The sequence below is a fragment of the Ornithodoros turicata genome, chromosome 2 (genome assembly GCF_037126465.1).
Source record: "Ornithodoros turicata isolate Travis chromosome 2, ASM3712646v1, whole genome shotgun sequence".
NCBI lineage: Eukaryota > Metazoa > Arthropoda > Arachnida > Ixodida > Argasidae > Ornithodoros > Ornithodoros turicata.
Genome location: NC_088202.1, coordinates 22,123,709 through 22,143,977, shown reverse-complemented (window position 1 = coordinate 22,143,977; position 20,269 = coordinate 22,123,709). Strand labels below are relative to the sequence as shown.

Here is a 20,269-nt window from a genome sequence, read left to right as displayed (position 1 = left end):
ATCCATTGTGGTGCTGTATATACTCATATATTGAGTAGCAAGTAGCTTGAAGGTAACTTGTTAAATTGCTAAAGTAGCTTAGGAACTTCACGCCAATTTTCATTACGTTTTATTACGTGTAACTGCGTTTGAATTTAGTTTCATGTCAGTTCAGGCAGGGAGGTCCGATCGACCTCCTGAGTTTTCAGTATTTTTTTATCTTTATAAGCTCATCGTATATTATGATCAACAGCGGTAAAATGAATAATTTCTACCGAGTATCTAACGTGCAAAAAAGAAAAATCCAGAAAATCCGTCCCTGAATTCGAATGTTTCAGTTTAGCCGTGTTTGCACGCGTATATCTCCGGGGTGTTAAAATATATTGCAGTGAATTTTTTTTATGCTTTATTATGCCTACAGGCCAGCTGTTAGAGCGCAAATTTTGCCCGCAGGTGCAACGCAGTGTGCTATAAAAAATTACGAACATGCCTTCTCGCGCAGGTTTGTCCCAATTTCGACGCGTGATTTCTCTGGCTGTAGATGTCCCTGATTCCATACTTGCATCACCTCACTTAGCTTTTAATGCAGTTTCATCTATCTGGATATACCTGTCCTGCATATACCTCCTAGCGGTATGTGGTGAAGCAAATGTTCAGGCATATTTCGAAAAAAACATGGATTTTGCGCGTGTATTTCTCAAAAAGGTCATTCTTGATTTAATTTATATTTTGCCAGGACATGGCCCGATGTTAGGCCTTTCATCTGACGCAAAAAAAAAAATCTGCTTCAAAAGGCGTACACTGGTGACTAGTGCGTTAAAACGCGGCGCTTCTCCGCGTACGAACGTGTCCGGAATATCTACAGCCAGAACAAGAAGCATCGAAATTGGAACAAAACTGCGCGAGAGAGGATGTCCGCCGCTTTTTACACAACACAGTGTTGCACCTGTGCATCAAAATTTCTGCTCGGACTACTGGCCTGTAGGTATATCAAAGCATAAAAAATTGACTACGATATCTTTTAAAATTCATGCGTGCAAACACGGCAAAATTGCAGCACTCCAATTCAGGGGTGGATTTCTCGATTTTTTTGCACGGAAAGTATTCGGTAAGAATGATTAATTTTATCCATGTTGATCATCATGTACGTTGAGCTTCTAAATAACATAAAAAATAATGGAAATCCAGGAGGTCCACGGGACCTCCTACAAAACCGGCCTGCAATTCTTGCACATTATAACTTGAGACAATTATGTTCTGGCTAACCTTTTCAGTGACTTCAGTCTTTCAACAGTCTCGCTTAACTAGCAACGAGTTCCAACTTCTACCACTGTTCCATATAATGTCTGTTAAGTGAGTATTTGTGAAGTAAGTGCGGCACTGGTGATCGTGTACTTTCAATGTAACATTCATTTTTTCATTGCTGGTGAAGTGACGCCATAATGAACCCATGTAGCTGGTGACTATGATGCAATAAACCGTTTTTTACAATGACATATTGATTTGATTGCTAAATATCGCCCAAATTAACTATCGTATGGGGGAAGGAGGTACCCGTAACTGTGCTTTTACTGCCTCCCGGGAAATCGTTGGGGCTCGATACAGGCTGCCAATAACGGACCATTACTATCCTCCTTTTGCAAACCGTATGCCGGACCATATAGTCGGGAGCCGACCCGGTTGGGTCGGTCGTCGCGCTGTGCTGCCTGGGTAAGACATTGCCTTAGGAGTCTGCTAATGCCCTCCTGGGGAGTGCCCTTCAGCATATGCTATATTGCAACTGATTTCACCTCGGAAAAAGTGATAGATATATTTTTAAAATATATGGTCACATTTAGCTGGGACACCCTGCATATTGTACATATGTATACACAAGTATATGCACGTTTACCTCATGTAGCGAACTGCACATTGACTCGCTTCCTTTAGATTCAGGTTGTCCTCATGGTGTCGTTATTTGTCTATTTTAACAGTGTGTGCGTAGTTCTGCTCTTGCTACAAATTTTCCTGAAACACAGTCATACATCGTCGATACATGAAACAGTCGATACATGAAACATACAACACAGTCGATACATGAAAAAGAGAATGAAACCTACGTGATGAATATGATGTATATAAATGTACCTTTCATTATTAAATCTTGACATCGTGCGGATGTTCTGTGTTAGTCATTCAGTGTGGTCGTCTGCCTTCAGAGTGAATAGTACATTCACACTCATTAATGCGAGTGTCATTCTTTTATAGCTCAAACATCAATTGGATTCCCAACACTTCTAACTTGGGACGCAGGCGTCCATTTAAGTTGATACACGTTAGCTGATGTTACATAGGTACGTTTCCAAGAGGAAGTAGTTTCTACTTACTTCTCTTACTCAGGTGTGCCACTTTCTGGGGAGACCCCTGAACCGAAAAGCATAATATCTGCGTTAATTGGTCTTTCTACTGGCTGCCACGTTATGTAGGCTGACGATAACGCTAAGCACACTTTCATTCCTTTTGTTTTTACTTTCATGCCGCCAAAACACCACGTACAACGGTTGCAACCGAAGAACCCTAGCAGACGTGAGATGCAAATAGCGACTGAAAATAGCGAGCGCAGCTGCGAGGCGCAAGTGCAGTTTGGTGCCGACCCAAGAACATATAATCAAGGGCCCGGAACTCCCAAGCTGCTTTGCGGGGTAAGGTGAGGCGCTTCATGCGTTTCACGTCATCGAAACCATGATAAATTGAACATCTTTGAGACATCCGGTGGCTATAGTGCTTACTGATTAGTTCCGATGAGGATGAATTCGTTTTCTCAGCGATGATTAGCCGTTTTCAAATTTGTTCGCCGGCGTCCAAACAGGCGACAGCGCGCCGGCTGCGCCGGCTGGAACCGGCGTCCACGGAGTCGCCGGCGTCCGTCTTGGACCGCTAGTGTTGTGTAGCGGTTGGGTTGCTCTATGAATTCTGATTTTTCCTGTTTAAAAACACAAGCTGTATCATGTGAGTGTCCCCGAGTTTTTCTCCAAACTTCATTGTGCCATTTCTTCCAGTTACGATCGCAGTAGTCCGCGACTGAAAGTCCCGAATAATTATTAATTCGTGTGTAAACAATTCCATGCTCTTTTCATTTCACTCTTTAGTCCTTTCTTGTTAGGACAAATTATGGCCTGAATGGCTGTCGAGGGTGGTGGACCCTATAGGGTTGCTTTAGTTGAAAGATATTTGTTTGGTTACCATATCATGTGTGTGCCTCACATCATAACAAATAGCAAAACACAAATAGGAGCACGAACAGAAATAGGAAACAAATAGGAGCATATCAATGCACACAAATTTGCTATCTGGAAAATTTCATACAGCTTTCAAAATTCACTCAGTGCTTCGCTACAGCAAACAAACATGTACAAGGTACTTAAAAATGTATTTAAGTTAAGGTAATAAATACTAACTTTAGAATGTAATAAAGATAGAGTATAAATACGTGAAAATTAAAGCAATTAAGATAGGGTACAAATACTTCAAAAAGTATTTGAAACACAATTACGATGCTCGAGTACTTCTCGCAAACAAGCCAGTCTCGCGTTCTAAGCGTACGCTTTATTTGCCCGCCGTAGCAATTGCATTTAAAAATGGCCATCTCTATGTCATATGAATTACCTAAATCCCGCGCACTACGCAAGCCGCCGCTGTATGATAGGGGTCATCCAAATACACGTCCCAAAAAGATGACAAAGATATGCACCATAACTCCATTAAGTATATGGACATAGAACAAAGCCAACTTCTAGCCGGTTCCCTGCTCGGCGAGGTCAGAAAAGAGTCATGGCACACATAATAGGACGTTCACTCGCCAAGGATTAGTACACACTGGGCAAGATCTCTAAATGGAGGCTTCCTAGAAGGGCCAATGTCCGGGTCAAGTCCGATCAACTCACGAAATTTCCACTGAACAAGCAAGATAGTGGAAGGATAAGACAGAGGAAGTTTGAGAGGAGATCCAAAATATGTAATTAGAGTTTTGAGTAGAAAATACAATAAAGTATATTTTAAATTGAGTACAAATACATAAATGAAAAACTATTGTAAAATTGTACTTAAAATACAGTATTTTAAATTCAATACTCCAAATACGTACTTGATACATAAAACAAATAGTATTGAATAAAGTACCAAAACACCGAAAATTGTATTTAAAATACAGCATTTTAAATACAATATTCCAAATACGTATATATCTGGCAGCAAAGTGCTAAGTACGTGGAATCAAGTATTTTGAATACACAAGACGGGTGGCAGCTTTGAACTTAGCTTAATTTGTACTTTACTTTAACTACAATTTCGACGTACTTTTAACATTGTTGGTGCCCAGGTATTACGAGATTCCGCGAAAGTGACAAAGCCAACTGAGATATGGACGTCACCGCGAACAACTTCAGGGCGCATAACGGATAGAGTACTGTGAAGTGCTCAGCTCATATTCATTGAATTATAGTGTTTTATTTATTAAATTTATTTATATCTGCCCACAACAGCACGTGCATAGGCACTGGTGAACTACAAGGTGCTGTATTTTGATTGCATTGCAAAAGCCTTGTTGTTGTTGTTGTGGTTGGTTAAATAATAAGGGGAGGTTGAATTCGCGCAAGCGAATTCTGCTACCCCACACAACAGAAAAAACAAAAGAAAAACAGAAAAACACACACAAAAAAAAGAAAAAAGAAGCAGAAGGTGCGAGCGCACCGCAAAAGTTCACCGGGGCGACCACGCAGGACCGAGCGCGCCGTTCACATCAAACGATCATAGTAATGTCCGCGCACCGTCTAGTATTTCTAGTCCGGATTTCACAATGAAATTGACAGGGGCATTGAAGGCCGCGTCCCTGTGCTTAGCCTCCCATACGCCTAGGACGTTCTCTATGCTGAAGTTCCTGCCGTCGAGATGGCCAAGGGTCTGCTTCAAGCTGCCTCTTTGTGCAGCATGTTTTGGACAATGCACTATGATATGTTCTGTGTTTTCCTTTGCCCCACATTGTAAACAGTTGGGCGAGTCCACCTTGCCCACTTTATGAAGAAACTGGCGACCATAGGGACCAGTGGCAAAAGCCTTGTGTTGATACCATTCTGAACAGTTAGTATGACAAAGCAAGGTACTATGAAAGTTTTTCCAAGGTACGTTGTCTGAATGCGTAGTTGGAGGAGAACTGGCCGGTCTTGGTGTTCACACGATGGATTGTGCTGGATACTGGTTCGAACATCACGGATGAAGTTTTGCGTCTGCCGCCGTGCGTCTACAACGTTGTACAAAATTACAGAATGGTGAGTTCAGCGTGTCTCCATTTGTGTAGAACTGCTAGTACTGAACATGAAAGAACTGATGTTCTGAGGCTGGAACAACATAGAAGGGACAAATACATACAAAGCCTCAATTTGCCTAATAAATTAACGATGAAAGATGAAAGTCACTGAAAAGGTTAGATTGCTGTACGGCTCGAACCCACATCTTCTTCACCCTAGCCCTATTGAAAAATCTCATATGTGATGTTGTGCGAATCTGGTGTGAGATCTCATATCACACATCAATGTAGGTTCTCATATCCCACATCAGTATAGAATCTCACATTAGTATAGGATCTCATAAAATTATAAGATCCCATACCATATGCGAGTGGCTTGGGTTTTGCTGTCTTAGCACATAATATGAAGATGACCTCATCAGTGTCACATATGTACTTAGTTTATTTTCATATGTACTTATATTTTAGTTCTCTTGTTCAGGTCGTTTAGCATAACTCTCATGTGAGTCCGGAAGGCACCTTTCCGAGTTACTTGCAAAGTGGTTCGCTTCTCCCTCTCCTCGTGCGTCTCCTGTATACCTCCTGGTGCACTATCTTCGACAACTGTGAATGTTGCATGTAATGCTATGATGTTTTGTAGCCGAATAGTTGGATCACGAATTTCTGCAGTACAGTCGACACTTTAGTCCGTATTCACCAACTTACTTAAACTATTGGTTTAGTGACGTCGGGTTTAAATCAATCACGTGAGACTTTCGTTCGCCAATCATGGATCACCACCCCATGCTCTACCACCTGCTGCTGTGAAGCCTATGGCAGCGCACATAGCGAGCTTCCTGCACAGCGCATGCGTATTTCACCAGAGTCTGCCAGAAGCGATGGTAGCCGGTAGGCCTAATCCCCGGTTCACGAGGAATTTTTCATCAAATCTTGGGTAAGTTTCGATTAATATAGTTACTAGAAGCGCCCAGGAGACAGATTTGATCACAATGGGACGAATATTTGCCTCAAATGTTCCATTTCGATAATCCACCCAAGCTACTTAAACTGGTGGTTTAAGCCCCATGCATTTGAATGGGACGTATTTTAAACTAGGGGAGGGGCTAGTTTAACATCGGTCTAAGTATACGTTGCAACTACTGTGGACGTGTGTGTTGAAAAAACTATCGTAGATTGGTTGCGGTAGGTGATGTTGCACTAATTCGAAGTTAACTGGTAAAAATTAAGCAGAATCGTTTTAAATGCGCGGTTAGTAAACAAAAACGGCGTAACGCATGACCGGGGGTACGAAATGCGACTGCTGTTTTTAGAAGGCGCTATTGCGAACTTTTGCATGACAAACGTAAAAAGCACCGTCAAAGTGTGGTCAAAGAGAGGGACATCGACATGTGCCACTGGACAAAATCCATATACCAATCCAAGGGACCGAGAGAGCGTGCGGATGGCCGAACGTCAATGTGCATCTTCAAAAACCAAGCATAAGTAGTGCTGGCGCTTATTATGAGCGTCATCTCCTGTGATACACACTGTAAGCGCCCCTGTCATTGTACAGTAAGAGCAATAACGTGCTAGATGTTCGTTGCGAGCCCCGATGGAGAAATTGGGGGCGTTATCCACTGGCATGCTTATCAACCATCCCAGTATCTATCATCTCTTCGCAGCGTGTCTAATCTCCAGAGACATCTAACAGTGCAATAGGACTGATCATAAAGTGCATTAGCGTCTTGCGGCTGTTGTGTGGGTACTATCAAGGCATGGAGATATTGCATGTTGTTGCACTACACTGAACACGAAATCTGAGCAGATTTTACGTTCCCCTATTATGAAAATACCGGAGCAAAAGCTAAGGAGGTCCCCATTTCCCCTGGATTCACATGCAAGCATAGATGAAACTGAAATGTGTGTTTTACTTATTTCAGCATGCCACAGCAGAACAGACCATTAAAAATATGTTATTCATGTATCGTGTTGCCACTGCTACATTAGCAAACATTCAAAGGGACAGCTGCTTACTGCTATATTGATTTATCATTTGGTAACAGTAGATGTGCTTTTATAGGGCCGCTTCTGTAAAAGACACTACACAGCAATGTGCTAAAGGAGGCAGCAAACCTTTTGGAAGAATCATTACTATTGCAGGTACATAACCATGACCAATCGCTGACAGCTTTTCTGCATTGTATAAGCACATATATTCTGGAGATCCTCTCTTGAAAATTTCTGCTATGGACTCATTCATCACAACAACTTTGTATTCGTGAGCTTTTTGTTTATATTCAGACAATAAAGGCTATTACGTAGTTCCACAAGGATGACTTTTTTCATAGAAGCGTGCACTCTGGATATCCTGCTCAATTAGTTGTCAAGATCACATGAGAACATAAGTGAGCAATGGCACACAAGGAAAAAAAAAATCCTTGCTACATTCCACATGCTGACTCCACCAATATATCTGAGGTGTCGTACTGCAGTACGTTTGAATTGCACAGGAATAAAGGGCAATGTGTACAGAAACTTTGAAGCTCTCTTGCTCCCATTGAACTGCACTTAAAGTTGAAAATTAGATCAACTGCAATTACTGCATATAGCACCTTCCAGATGAATATAACAAAACATAGGCTACAGACTCATCAATAGATAGTATTGACAATTATAATAGGAGTCAGCTGGTTCATGCAACATCAAAATGGAAATGTCGTTCCCCCATGCTGCAGCATGAGCGCATGGATAAATTGTACATGGCCACATGACAGTTGTCAACTACTTAAAAGAAAGTTAGCTTGCGTTGACATGGGTACAGATTTGTCCAGCCAGTGCAGCCGTTTATATCCACACTGAGCACACAAGCACATGGAAGAACATGCACCCATGTTAACAGTAGCTATCGTTCTTTTACGTTACTGACAGCTGCCGTATGACCGCATAGTTTATTTCTGTGCTCATGTGTATAGTGTGGATATAGATGACAGTAATAAAGCAGGGTAAACAAGCACCCATGTTACACTAGCTCTCCTCCTTTTACGTCGTTGATAGCTGGCATATGGCCACAGAGTTTATCCATGTGCTCATCTGTCCAGTGTGAATACAGCGCTAAACAAAAAATGGTGTCCCTTTTGTGTCTCCTGAAGCTCAAGGCTTTTCTTTCAAGCAAAAATGTACGCATGCTGTTCTGCATCATTTTGTGAGCAGGACTGTTAAAAATTACTCGACGCACTGCAGCTTTACACTGGTTTGATCTGTGCACTCTTTTTGTGTAGCCTCATATCCTGTACAGGTAAATCTTAAACGTGAACATGTTTGACACAGGTGTGCCTGGTTGGGTAGAAACTGAACAGGATCAACGTGGCTCCAACCAAAGTTAGCCCTGTTAGTTCGTCACCCCTGAAGAAGGAGCTGCTTCGGCTCCGAAACGTCGGGACCCCTCTTTCGAGCTAAATTTGGTTGGAGCCACGTTGATCCTGTTGAGGTAAATCTTAAGAATCGAAAAACACATCCCTATGGAATCATGCAACATGATTTATCATATACACCTGCATCCATATTGCAATCATGCTTCTATTCATCGCAAATGCCACAATACCTCTAATTGTAATAGGAAAATTTATTGACGGTAACAACACACAACATACAACACACCCGAAAAACTACCTTATAATTTGGCTGTGTTGTGCATGTCTTCAACGTGTTCTGAATAGCTGAGTTACAAAATAGTGAACCAAACCAAATCCTGCTAATATGCATATGTGTAGTACATCACTTTACCTTCAATTATGTTACAACTTGTTCTCCTTGCACCAGCTCAGGTGCATGCTAAGTGTCCATGGTTTTTGCTGCATGACATGTCCTGTACATTGGTACTCTCATTTCACACCAGCTCTCCTCTTCCTTGACTCGCACTCCACCCATAAATGTACAGCAGTGCGTGGAGAATAAACAGAGTATGGGCATACTACGGTCACAAAGTTCTGGTGTAACTAAGAATGTGTTATCAGCATCATGACAAATGATTCTAACATCTATGGACCTGTCATTCGAAACAGTGCCTGAATGCAATACAAGATACTACGTACATACATTTACTGTTGGAAAGCCGTCACATCATCACCAGGAGAATATGTGGCGTCTCGTGCACACTGCTTTCACTGCATGACTAGCACCAAATGCCTGTGACATTAGATTGTATATGTGTCACACCTAGTTATGTATTTTGTTTCAGGTAAGCCGTTCTTCAATGCCATATGTGAAGAAAATAATTGCTATACAAATTTATTGCTATTCAAATATGTGACTGGCATTAGCTTAGGCACACCATGCCATGCCCCACAAAAAACATGTCTGTGTAAGAGCTAGCTTCACCATAGGTTCAGAAATCTTGTGGTTGCGTGTGTGGAATTTTTCATTTCTTTTTAATGGGAAATTGACACTACTACTGTTTCTTTTTAAGCCCCCCTCCCCCCTCCACCCACATTTTCTATGGCACTCTTAGGGGTGGTAAAGTTCAGTAAAGTGGACCGAAGTAGTTACATGCTCTTCTTGTGTGCCAACGTAATGCATATGGCCAGAATCTGTGAAACTGTTGCTTTGGGTGCTGGTATCTTGCAAACCATCTCCCATATGACATGTATTAATTACCAGAAGTTGCCTGAAGACTCTGCATGTCCACCACTCATTACTGAAGTTAGGTGGTTAGTCATGCCGAGGCATCTACATTATTTTACCACAAATTCAGCATTGTGTCCCATAAATCTGCTCCCAGGCTTTGTCCTTGATGATACAGTACACCATGCTCACTACATTAAACTGTTCAGTTGCATAGATTTGTGCTGACACAACTGGATCAATATGTCGGCTTCTGCAAAGTGACAACTACCAATGTGGCTAAAAAAATGACTGAAATTGCAGAAGAAAGACATACAATCATGTAAATTTTAATAAAAGTAATACAGCACATTGTAGCTAAGATGCACATGATTTCAAGTTGCATCCTTTTGTTTGTATAAGCTTATTGGCATTGTGTCCAATTTTCCACTGCAGACTTCCCCTTACAGTATGATACAGATCAATATAGAAAGCGAGCAGACAATAATCAGTGCTGCTGTTTGCTGTAGCACTGAGATTTTATGCTAGAATGAGCATCTCTAGGTGTGCCTTGCTGTAGTATTCCACTCTGTTGTTTCTCAAGAAATAGCACAATCTCTCAGTACAAAGGTGCGCAGTCAAACTGCATAACCACACAGTGCAGAAATGCAGCCTGTGCAATAATTTGTCATAGCTTTATCATCTGTGTAAACGAAAATTAGTCGAAGCAAGGCACAAATACGGATAATACAAACATGTAAGCCTCAACCGCCCAGTTGCTGAGTTGCTTGAATCATCGTCTGTATTTCCGGATGTCTGCAATCCAGTAAAGCATGGAAAACTGGGAATAGTCTGAGAACTACTGCATGACTGGAAAACTAGAAAAAAATGTCAAGAAAGCGGTGAAGAGCTGCTGAAGTAAAAATTCCCTAAATAAGTTTACACAATTGTACAATGGCAATTGTGCAATTGTCTTTCTCATGGCATCACACAGGTCTCTTATGTCATTTCACAGTCAAAGTTGAGTGATCTGTGTAAGAGTGAAGTGATAACTGTAACTGCATTTGTAAATTTAAAAAAAAGCCTGAATAAGGAGTGATTTCAAAGATCGTAGTGAATGATGCAGTCGTCGTCCTTCTGTCCACGTCTCTTTGCTGCGGAATGAATTCGTACCAACTACCCCGCCTTCATACGCTTGTTTAGTGCATGATGTGCTGTTGGCAGCCGTATTATAGCATGGCATGAGCTGTGGGGAGTTTTTAGGCATTGGTGGTGGTGATGGTTTGGCATGTAATGGTGCGATGGTAATGCCAGTATGGGGTCAAGAGAGAAGTTTGTAAAGAATGAGCATGGAAAAATAGATAAGTCCCCAACCAGGTGTGTAAAAGTGTTTCCTGAATAATATATGGCTTTGAACAAATAAACTCAACGCAATTATTGAACAAAATGGCAGCACAGGCTTGTTTGTGGCTGATATTGCAGCTGTTGTTGTGTGTGTTTTCTTTGGTCCTTTCCTGTTTGCTCCATCCTTGAAACACCACTATTGAAACCGGTATAAGATATCCTTCTTTACAAGGTATTTGATTCATTTTAACATCTGTATTTTGTGTACACAGTCTCAATAAACTACAAATTCTGAATGGCTCGGATGCAGTGTAATGGCATTAAAGTGTGGCCGTTTATTTTTGCAATTATTACGTCTGTTATGTCAAGTGCATCATAGCAGATGACAAGTAAGGACAAATATATACATTAGGTATGTTCCCATTGTGTGAAATTTCATCAGAGCAACAGACAGTTGCAACGTAATGATGTATCTTTGTTGGCTGAACAGAACAATCAATTTAGTGCTTAATGATTTGTACAATAATCTTATATGCTGAAATGCAGAAACAAAGGAGATCAGAGGTAAGCACAGCACCGCACTAACAGGGGGTCACGACACTGGCAACTTCCACGCTCACAAGCAGGGACACCCTGGGTAACTGACGAAAACAGCGCTCAACAAACAAAGAAAGACACACACACACACATGACGAGGACGTAAACAAGGCAGCACCATGAGTACGTTTTCCGTAGGAGTCACACTCCAAAGAAACACAGCCAGCAAAGAGATGGTCTAACGCGTTGCAGATTTGACATGTTGAAAGTACCACGTCGAGTTATGCGTATGGGAATCACCTGCAGGATAAGGTCACCCTTGCATCAGTGTTCTTTCTGTTTACATAGCCTACAGTGATCAAGCACTTGTACACACGTTGCGAACATGATATCAGGCTCGAAAGCGTATAAAAGACTCTGCTGGAATGAAGAATGTGCACCACACAGGCCGCACAACAGACGGTAAAAAAGCGATGGTCGATGCGGATGACGTTATTAGACGCATCCACAATCGACGACCGAACACCGACAAAAGCACAACGATCACCTGCGCGAGGATACCTACTGCTGCCTTTCAAATAACATGGCAAATGCTCTCTTTTTAGCGACCATATCAAGAGCTTGTCATTCACAAATACAGAGGTAGGCATAACGCATAACCGACGATTACCGACACCCCGATCCGCAACCACCTGCAGCAGCGCCAGCGCCGCCTGAACTTTTCTTCCGTCAACATCATAATCAAAAAACAAACGGGAGCCTTCCTCTTCACAATCCTGTCGTCTGCTACGTTCTCCCTCCCCTCAACCATCTCGTGCCAATGTCAATAGTGCGCATGCGTTGTGGTCATCCTTTGGTCAACCGCTCTTCATAGCCGGAGAGATCACGTGATCAATTTAAACCCGACGTCACTAAACCAATGGTTCAAGTCGGCTGGTGAATACTGACTTTTATGTTTTAAAGGCTGATGTGGAATTGTAGGGTCTCATAAGTCTCATATCGATGCTCACATCAAATCAATATGGGACATGTGAGATCTTATATGTCTCATACAGATTCCTACACGTAATAATGTGGGACTTTGTGGGATTTTTCAATAGGGATCTTCTTTCATGTTCAACAGTTGCCGCCTGCGTCGATCCCGTCGTATGAATGTGTGTATGAGTGAGCAAAAATGTAAGAGTGAAAGGAGGTTGAGTGAGAGAGAGTGGCTGGTTTGTCCCCTGAGATGACGCACCCTGGAAGTCGCTGAGAAGGCGTGTTAGCTTAGCTCAATTGGTAGAGCCCTGGACCGGCAATCCAGAAGATGTGGGTTCGAGCCCTACAGCTAGCTAACCTTTTCAGTGACTTTCATCTTTCATTCCTAGTACTGGTTCTTACAAAACTTTATGGAACAGGCGAATGGTGTAAATTTCGTTGAAATCGACTCCCTAGCGGCGTGCGGAAGTGGACTCTTTGACACGTCAGAGGGGTGGACGAACGCGCTGGTTGGGACACACGGCGGCCGTTGCGTGAACGTGGCTGTGTAGTGGTTTGGATTGGTTTTCATACAGACGTAATCGTCCATCCTTCTGAACGAGTGAACCAGTCCGCTTCTGCCCGCTGCTAGAGAGAAAACTGCCTCGCTCGCGCGTTCGGGACTTGTACATGACTTGTTGCAATTGTGAATTTACATGGTAGTTCAATGTTCGGTTTGTACTTTTTTTTTCCTTTTTTGGCGGGTCTGCTGCCTGTAAAATATGTAATATTATCGTTGCGGTCCCTCTTTAGAAATTTTTCTATATATATTACATGAATCGTATTGTTTGTGCCTAGCTGTTAACGATACATGCTATAAACCGCGATGCAACGATATACTGCTGAATACATTACTGTTGAATACTCATTTTTTCCTTACAAACAAACCAACAAACTCTTGAATACGTGCGATAAGCTGTGAGGCAACGATTGTACTGCCTGGTGCTGCCATATGATACATGCGATAAACTATGATACAACGATATACTGTTCAACGTACTGTGGAAACCTAAGTTCCCACAACCTCGGGGCGTCAGCCCGTCCGTTCCGTGCGCGAAGGAACAAGCAGCACAACAGAAATTCAAACAGACATACCAGGTTTATTTCACGTTCAGACAGCTTGCACCCAGCAAAAACCGCACAACGAAAAAGGCTCTTATCCAGCGGATCACCGCTTTTATCCCTCTGCGTGGGGTACGCCCCCCTGGAGCACGGCTGCCCCCTATCGCCGTAACCCGTGGCGCTCTCTTATCGCCACACCCCCCCTCCCTTACAGGGTCATGAGGTCGTCCGACAGGTCTAGTACGGCGTCGTCCATGGCTGAAGAGGGGGCAGGCGGCGGAGGAGGGGGAGGCCTGGTCTCCACCAGAAGTTCGGGTCTGAGCCGCCTGAGGGTGGAGAGGGCTGTTGTCACGTCGTTGGCTGTCCGGGCGGCCTCCGTTCGGGCCTGGTGAAGTGGGCCCCGGCGGTGTGTCGGACGGTGCAGTTCGGGGACCAAGCAGAGCGGGCATAGGATCCGCTTCTCCTCCGCAGTGAGGGGCTGTAGGGGATCGGCCGGGTGGCGGTCGGTGAGCGTCAGACCGCGAAACGGAGCCGGAGTCTGTGTGGGGTCGTCCCCCCGGAGGGGCCTTGGCTGGTGAGCCCACCGTGTGCGGGATGCCCAGGAAACCGGCTGTCCGTGGGACACAACTGTCCAAGTGGCCACGGAGTGGTGCTGGGGTGGATCCGGATCCGGGCGGCTTCCGCGGGAACGGGAGCGGGCAGGTGCACGGCGGGCGGGATGCTGCGGACGTCGTTGCATCTGCGAGGAGATGTAAAGGGAAGCGGTAAGAAGGCGGCCTCAAACCGTGGGCGCCTGAGAAGGCGTCCCCCCAAAACAGATAGCGGAAAACTGTGGAACAGAAATCACACTACTAAAGCACTAAATCACAAGCACTATGCTTAGCGATGGAGATAGTGGCAGCTACGTGCGCCGCCTGCGGGGACGCAAGTTGTAGCGGCTGGACGCAGGTCCGGGAACGGGATCCGGGTCCAGGTCTTGGAGGGAGGCAGGTTGCGAATCTGGCTCCTCTCCGTCAGGGTCTCGGAGATGGTAAGACTTCAAGTCCGAGATGTGAACCGGCCCAGTCTCTTCGCCGGTGTCGCAGCGACGAAGCCTGTAAGTGAGGCCGGAGGAGCACGCACTTACCTCGAAGGGGCCATCCCACCTATCTGCGAGTGAAGCTGCAAAGCCTCGTGACGCATCACTTAGCGGGTGAGTCCGTCGAAGGACGAGGTCACCGACGCTGTAGGTGAGGTTCCGACGTCCACGGTTGTACTGGTGAGCCTGGTCCAACCTTGCGACGTCCAGGTTCTCCCGAGCCGTCCGGGCTGCATCGTCCAGTCGACTCCGGAGGTCCTCAGCAAACCTTGAATAAGGAGGCCGGGTAGCACCATCCCGGAGGCCCAGAGCATTCTCCACAGGAAAAGGGGCCTCTCGTCCCAAGTTCAGGAACGCCGGGGTGAATCCTGTAGACCTATTGACCGTCGTCCGCGTAGCGAACGCCAGCTCAGCCAGGCGAAGATCCCAATCACGGTGGTGCTGGCTAGTAAAAGCAACCAACATCATTTTCAGGTTCCGATTAACACGTTCGGTAATGTTAGCCTGAGGGTGATACGGGGAAGTCTTCTTATGCTGAATGCCTAAGACAGCGCAAGAATCTGAGAACACCTTACTTGTAAAGTAGGTTGCGTTGTCGGTGATCAGCTGTGCGGGAAACCCGAACCGGCAAAAGGTGTCGAGTAACTTTTCCCACACTCTCTGGGAAGTCAGTGTCCTGAGAGGAAACAGCTCAACCCATTTCGTGAAATGATCAGTAACCACAAACAAATACTGGTTACCTCTAGGACTACGGGGAAATGGTCCCATCACATCACAAGCAACTATCTGCCAGGGTCTATTGCTCTGAACAGGCTGTAAGCGCCCAGGGGGTAAACCACCACGAGGTTTCGCTCTCTGGCATACGGGACAAGTACGAACATACTTTGTTACATCCTGCCTCATTCCTGGCCATGTCGCAACACGACACAACTTTTCATAAGTTTTCCTGCCGCTGCTGTGACCTGCCAAGGCCGAGTCATGAAAGTAACGTATGAAAGACTTACGCAACTTCCGTGGCACCACGACTCTGAACGGGGATGAGCCGTCGTCCTCATCCGCCTGGGGTATGTATCTGAACAGGATGGCATCCTCGCCCAGCAGATAGGAGTCGTGCCGTCCGTCAGTCGTTCCGGTGTCCGCCGAGTCTTGCTCAGCTATCCACTGCGACACCCGCTGACAAAGGCCGTCCGCTCTCTGAGCGTCTAGGAGCTGCTCTCTGCTCACGACCGTGCCCCAAGACGAAGATACGTCTCGTGCCACCTGTGCTGCTGCCAGAAGTTGAGAAGGCGCCTCGGTGCCTTCCTCTTCCCCCTCCGGTAGAGGCGCGCGGGACAGTGCGTCTGCTACCACGTTCGTTGAGCCCCGCCTGTACGCCACGTTGAAGGAGTAGCCTTGTAGCGTCAGGGCCCACCTGGCAAGTCGTCCAGACGGGTTATGAAGCCGCTGCAGCCAAGAAAGTGCCTGGTGGTCAGTCTGGACAGTGAAGATACTGCCGTCCAGGTAAAGGTCGAACTTCCTGAAAGCGAAGATGATCGCCAAGCACTCCTTTTCCGTCACGGAGTAGTTCCGTTCTGCCGGATTCAGCGTGCGACTTGCAAAAGCCACTGGACAAAGAATAGTGTCATGCTCCTGCAAGAGAACTGCGCCAACACCATAATCGCTTGCATCTGTTTGCACAACAAATGGTTTGTTGAGGTCGGGCAGATAAAGCCTAGCCGTATCAGCGATTGCTTGTGATAGAGCTCGAAATGATCGTTCCTGCTCTTCTCCCCAATTCCAGCGCGTGTCCTTGCGCAACAACTGGTTAAGCGGCTGCGCTAGCTCGGCACAATTAGGAATGAATTGTCTGTAAAAACCAACCATACCTAGGAAGCGCTGCAAGGCTTTGACGTTACCGGGAACCGGAAAGTCCGTGATCGCCTTTAGCTTGTCGTCGTTAGGACGGATGGTCCCTCTGTCCACCACAAAGCCGAGGAGGCTGATCCTAGACGATGCCAGCTGCACCTTGCGGGGGTTGATCGTTATGCCCGCTTCGTTCATCCTTGCAAGGACGATTGATAGGTGTTCCAAGTGTTCCTGAAAATTTCTAGAAAACACTACGACATCATCCATGTATGCCATTGCGAAATTGTACTTCGCATCTCCCAACACTGTATCCATCAACCGCTGGAAACTGGCGGGTGAATTAGACAGTCCGAAAGGCATTCGTACAAATTCAAACAAACCTCTATGACACGTAAAGGCTGTTTTTGGGACATCCTCCGGGGCAACTTGGATTTGCAAAAACCCTCTACTACAATCAAGCGTTGAAAACACAGCTGCATTGCCCAGGGAATACAAGATTGACTCAATGGACGGGAAGGGGTAAGAATCCCTTACAGTTACTGCGTTGAGTCGACGGTAGTCGACGCATAACCTAGCCGTACCATCACGTTTCGGAGCCAGAACAACAGGAAATGCCCAAGGGCTCTGGGACCTTTGAACTGCACCGGTTTGGAGCATTTCGTCAAGAGCAGCGTCTAATAAAGCACGCTTATGCACACTCAATGGTCTGGGATTACAACGCCAGGGCCTAGCGTTACCCCTGTCTATGCTATGCTGTAACACAGACGACTTACCCGGTTTTTCGGTAAAGATTCCGTCAAACTGCCGCAGTACTTGTTCAAGCTGACGGCGTTGCTCCTCAGGACCATGGAATGACCCCAAGACAGTCGGCAGCCCAGACGTTTCAACGGACGCTGCCACAGCTTGCTGTGCTGTGCAGTGTTCCCGTGCTGCGGCGAAGCGGAAAAATCCCGACGAGCCGTGGTACACGTATCCTCCATTGGGCAGGTCCAGCACCAATTTCTGCCGGATGATGAAGTCTCTGCCCAGAATAACAGGAACTGCCAGGCCCGGAAGGTGCACGAAGCGCTGCTTTCGTCGTCTCCCATCCAAACGTACCCAGAGCACAACTGCTGCCTGTGCTGGAACGGCGTCATTGGAAGCAAGACGAAGAGTGACATCTGTGGATTGCAATTCCACATGCCGCGATACGCAATGCTCGTAAACACTATCCCCGATAAGGGAAAGCGTAGCTCCCGTGTCGATAAGGGCGATGTAATCTTTACCCAAAATTCGAACGGCGATGTTTGGTTCCTTATCCTCGATGTAATCTCGGACAGAAAAAGCAAGAGGAGCCAAAGCATCTCTTTGCGTTATCTTACCGCTTGCAAAGCTAGTTTTTGACTGATCAAGGCCACGGATAGTAACCGTCTGCTCGCTTTCTTCGCAACTTGCCGACGTCGTTGAGCGAGCATTCATGGACGCCGGCTGCGACCGTTTCCCGATGGCACATTACGGGTGTTTGGTCTTTGTCGCGGGCATTCCCGACGAAAATGGTCAGGGCTGCCGCAATTCCAACAGCCGGTAGGCGCTCGTGGCTGCGGGGGCGCAGGATGATGCCGCTCCCGCTGCCGTGGGGTTTCGCTAGCTGAAAGGCCAGGTTGACCGCGACTTCGGGGCGGGACGGGTCTGTCAAGGCTCGTTCCTGCGGGGATCGTCCTCTGGTCATAGAGGAACGGATCTAGGGCTCGGTGGGATGACTCCGCATTGTCTGAATTACGGGGGTTGTCACCCAAACCTGTTGCATACAGGCGTTCGACCGAGGCGGCTCCTCCCGACCACGCGCAGCGCGGTTCAAACGCTAGCTCCGGGGGCGGAGGGGGCCGGTATTGAAGCTCTGCCAGGAGGTCGCCTTGTATTGAACGAGCCTCCTGGGCCAACGCCTCAAGGGTTTCAAAGCGATGGGCTCTTAAGTAGGGCCGGAAGCGCGGGTGGCACTGACGGATCGCCCGTGCGACACGCTGCTCTTCCGTAGCGGTGGGATCCGCTCTGCTGTACAGATCCTGCAATGCCCGAACGAATTCAGATAAGCTTTCCTCAGGATGTTGAGTACGCTTATGTAATTCCTCTAGGACACGGTATTCGTAATCCGGGGGAAGGAATTCGTTTTTGAACCGCTCCTGGAAGTCCTGCAAGGACGTAAACTCCGATTGCAACCGAAGCCAGCGGGCGGCGTCTCCGACCAAAGCAACCTGCAGGATGCGTTGGATTAGGACTTCATCCGAAATTCCCATACCCGTCTGATAGGCGGTGAGGTCATCCAGGAAATCGGCAACAGACTTCTTATCGGTGTAACCTGAGAAGGTAGGCACCGGTAAGTTGAGTCGTAGAGGTGCTTGTGCCTGCGGCGGCGAAACCGACCCGGCATCCAGGCGTTGAACCACCAACGAGCACAACTCCGTCATGCGTGACAGGAGTTCTGCTGTTGTGATGGCGTCTGACTGCGGCGCGGGCACCTTCGCCTTGTCAGCCATCAGCTCCGAGGGCTCGTCCACCGGGTGGGAGCTGAAAAACTCAAAGAAACACACGAAAAACGCACACACAAAGAAACAACGGCAAAAAACTAAGAGCAAAAACTGTAAACTACAACAACTACTAACTACACAAACTCACAGTGCCGCGTGTTCCCCGCCACGGGACGAACGAGCTCGAACCCCAAACGTTGGGCGCCAGTTGTGGAAACCTAAGTTCCCACAACCTCGGGGCGTCAGCCCGTCCGTTCCGTGCGCGAAGGAACAAGCAGCACAACAGAAATTCAAACAGACATACCAGGTTTATTTCACGTTCAGACAGCTTGCACCCAGCAAAAACCGCACAACGAAAAAGGCTCTTATCCAGCGGATCACCGCTTTTATCCCTCTGCGTGGGGTACGCCCCCCTGGAGCACGGCTGCCCCCTATCGCCGTAACCCGTGGCGCTCTCTTATCGCCACAGTACAGAGCGTTTATTAAGCATAATTCTATCCATAACCGTTAACATATCAAGAACGTAGCGGTTGGTGGGTGTATGCTATAAGAAGAATACTTCTGCGTCTCAAATTGTAAGGACTGAGGTATTGTGTTGAATAGAACAGAGGAGAGCAATCTTAGCGTCTGAAAAATACTGCTTCCGGTAAAAATCTGCACACGAACTCGTGCATTAGCAGTCAGGATGCTGAATTGCAGGCCTATCATTTCCACCTGGCGGCGTCCTACTAGCTTCAGCTTTCTTTGAAGCTTGCGTGTCTCATACAGGAAAGTTACAGGAAGAAGTTACCCCCCCCCCCCCTGTACACTCGCACGATTCTTCTGCTCCTGCTACATATTGCGTCCATTTAAGTAACTGCGTTTCAAACACATCTTTGCTCTGGGGAGACTGCGTGGTGCTGCACACGGAAGGCGGCACCATAAGGCAGGTTCATCCCACCAAGCCATGGAGGTCGTTTCGTCCTCTACGAAAGAGGCAAGTGGAATTGACACTGATTACTCTGCAAGCAATCGCACAGTAAGGTCGGGGAGGACATTACCTGT

The 20,269-nt window shown here is 46.4% G+C and overlaps 1 protein-coding gene and 1 non-coding gene across 2 annotated transcripts; one reads left to right on the top strand and one right to left on the bottom strand.

Annotated features, from left to right (window-relative positions):
* Positions 1–12,979: 12,979 nt before the first annotated feature.
* Trnaa-ggc (transfer RNA alanine (anticodon GGC)) lies at positions 12,980–13,052 on the top strand. The gene has a single exon. It is a non-coding gene; the product is annotated as a tRNA-Ala (tRNA).
* Positions 13,053–13,874: 822 nt separating this feature from the next.
* On the bottom strand, positions 13,875–19,565 carry LOC135385233 (uncharacterized). Its single transcript, XM_064614426.1, has 2 exons — positions 19,530–19,565; positions 13,875–14,537 (listed from the first exon to the last, which is right to left on the bottom strand). Exon 2 carries the CDS (start codon positions 14,535–14,537, stop codon positions 14,007–14,009), a length of 531 nt encoding a protein of 176 aa, XP_064470496.1. The 5' UTR covers positions 19,530–19,565; the 3' UTR covers positions 13,875–14,006.
* Between the last annotated feature and the right edge of the window lie 704 nt (positions 19,566–20,269).

Bases quoted from the DNA above. Each gene is read 5' to 3' on its own strand.
- LOC135385233 (XM_064614426.1), bottom strand. From the start codon at position 14,537: ATGCAACGACGTCCGCAGCATCCCGCCCGCCGTGCACCTGCCCGCTCC.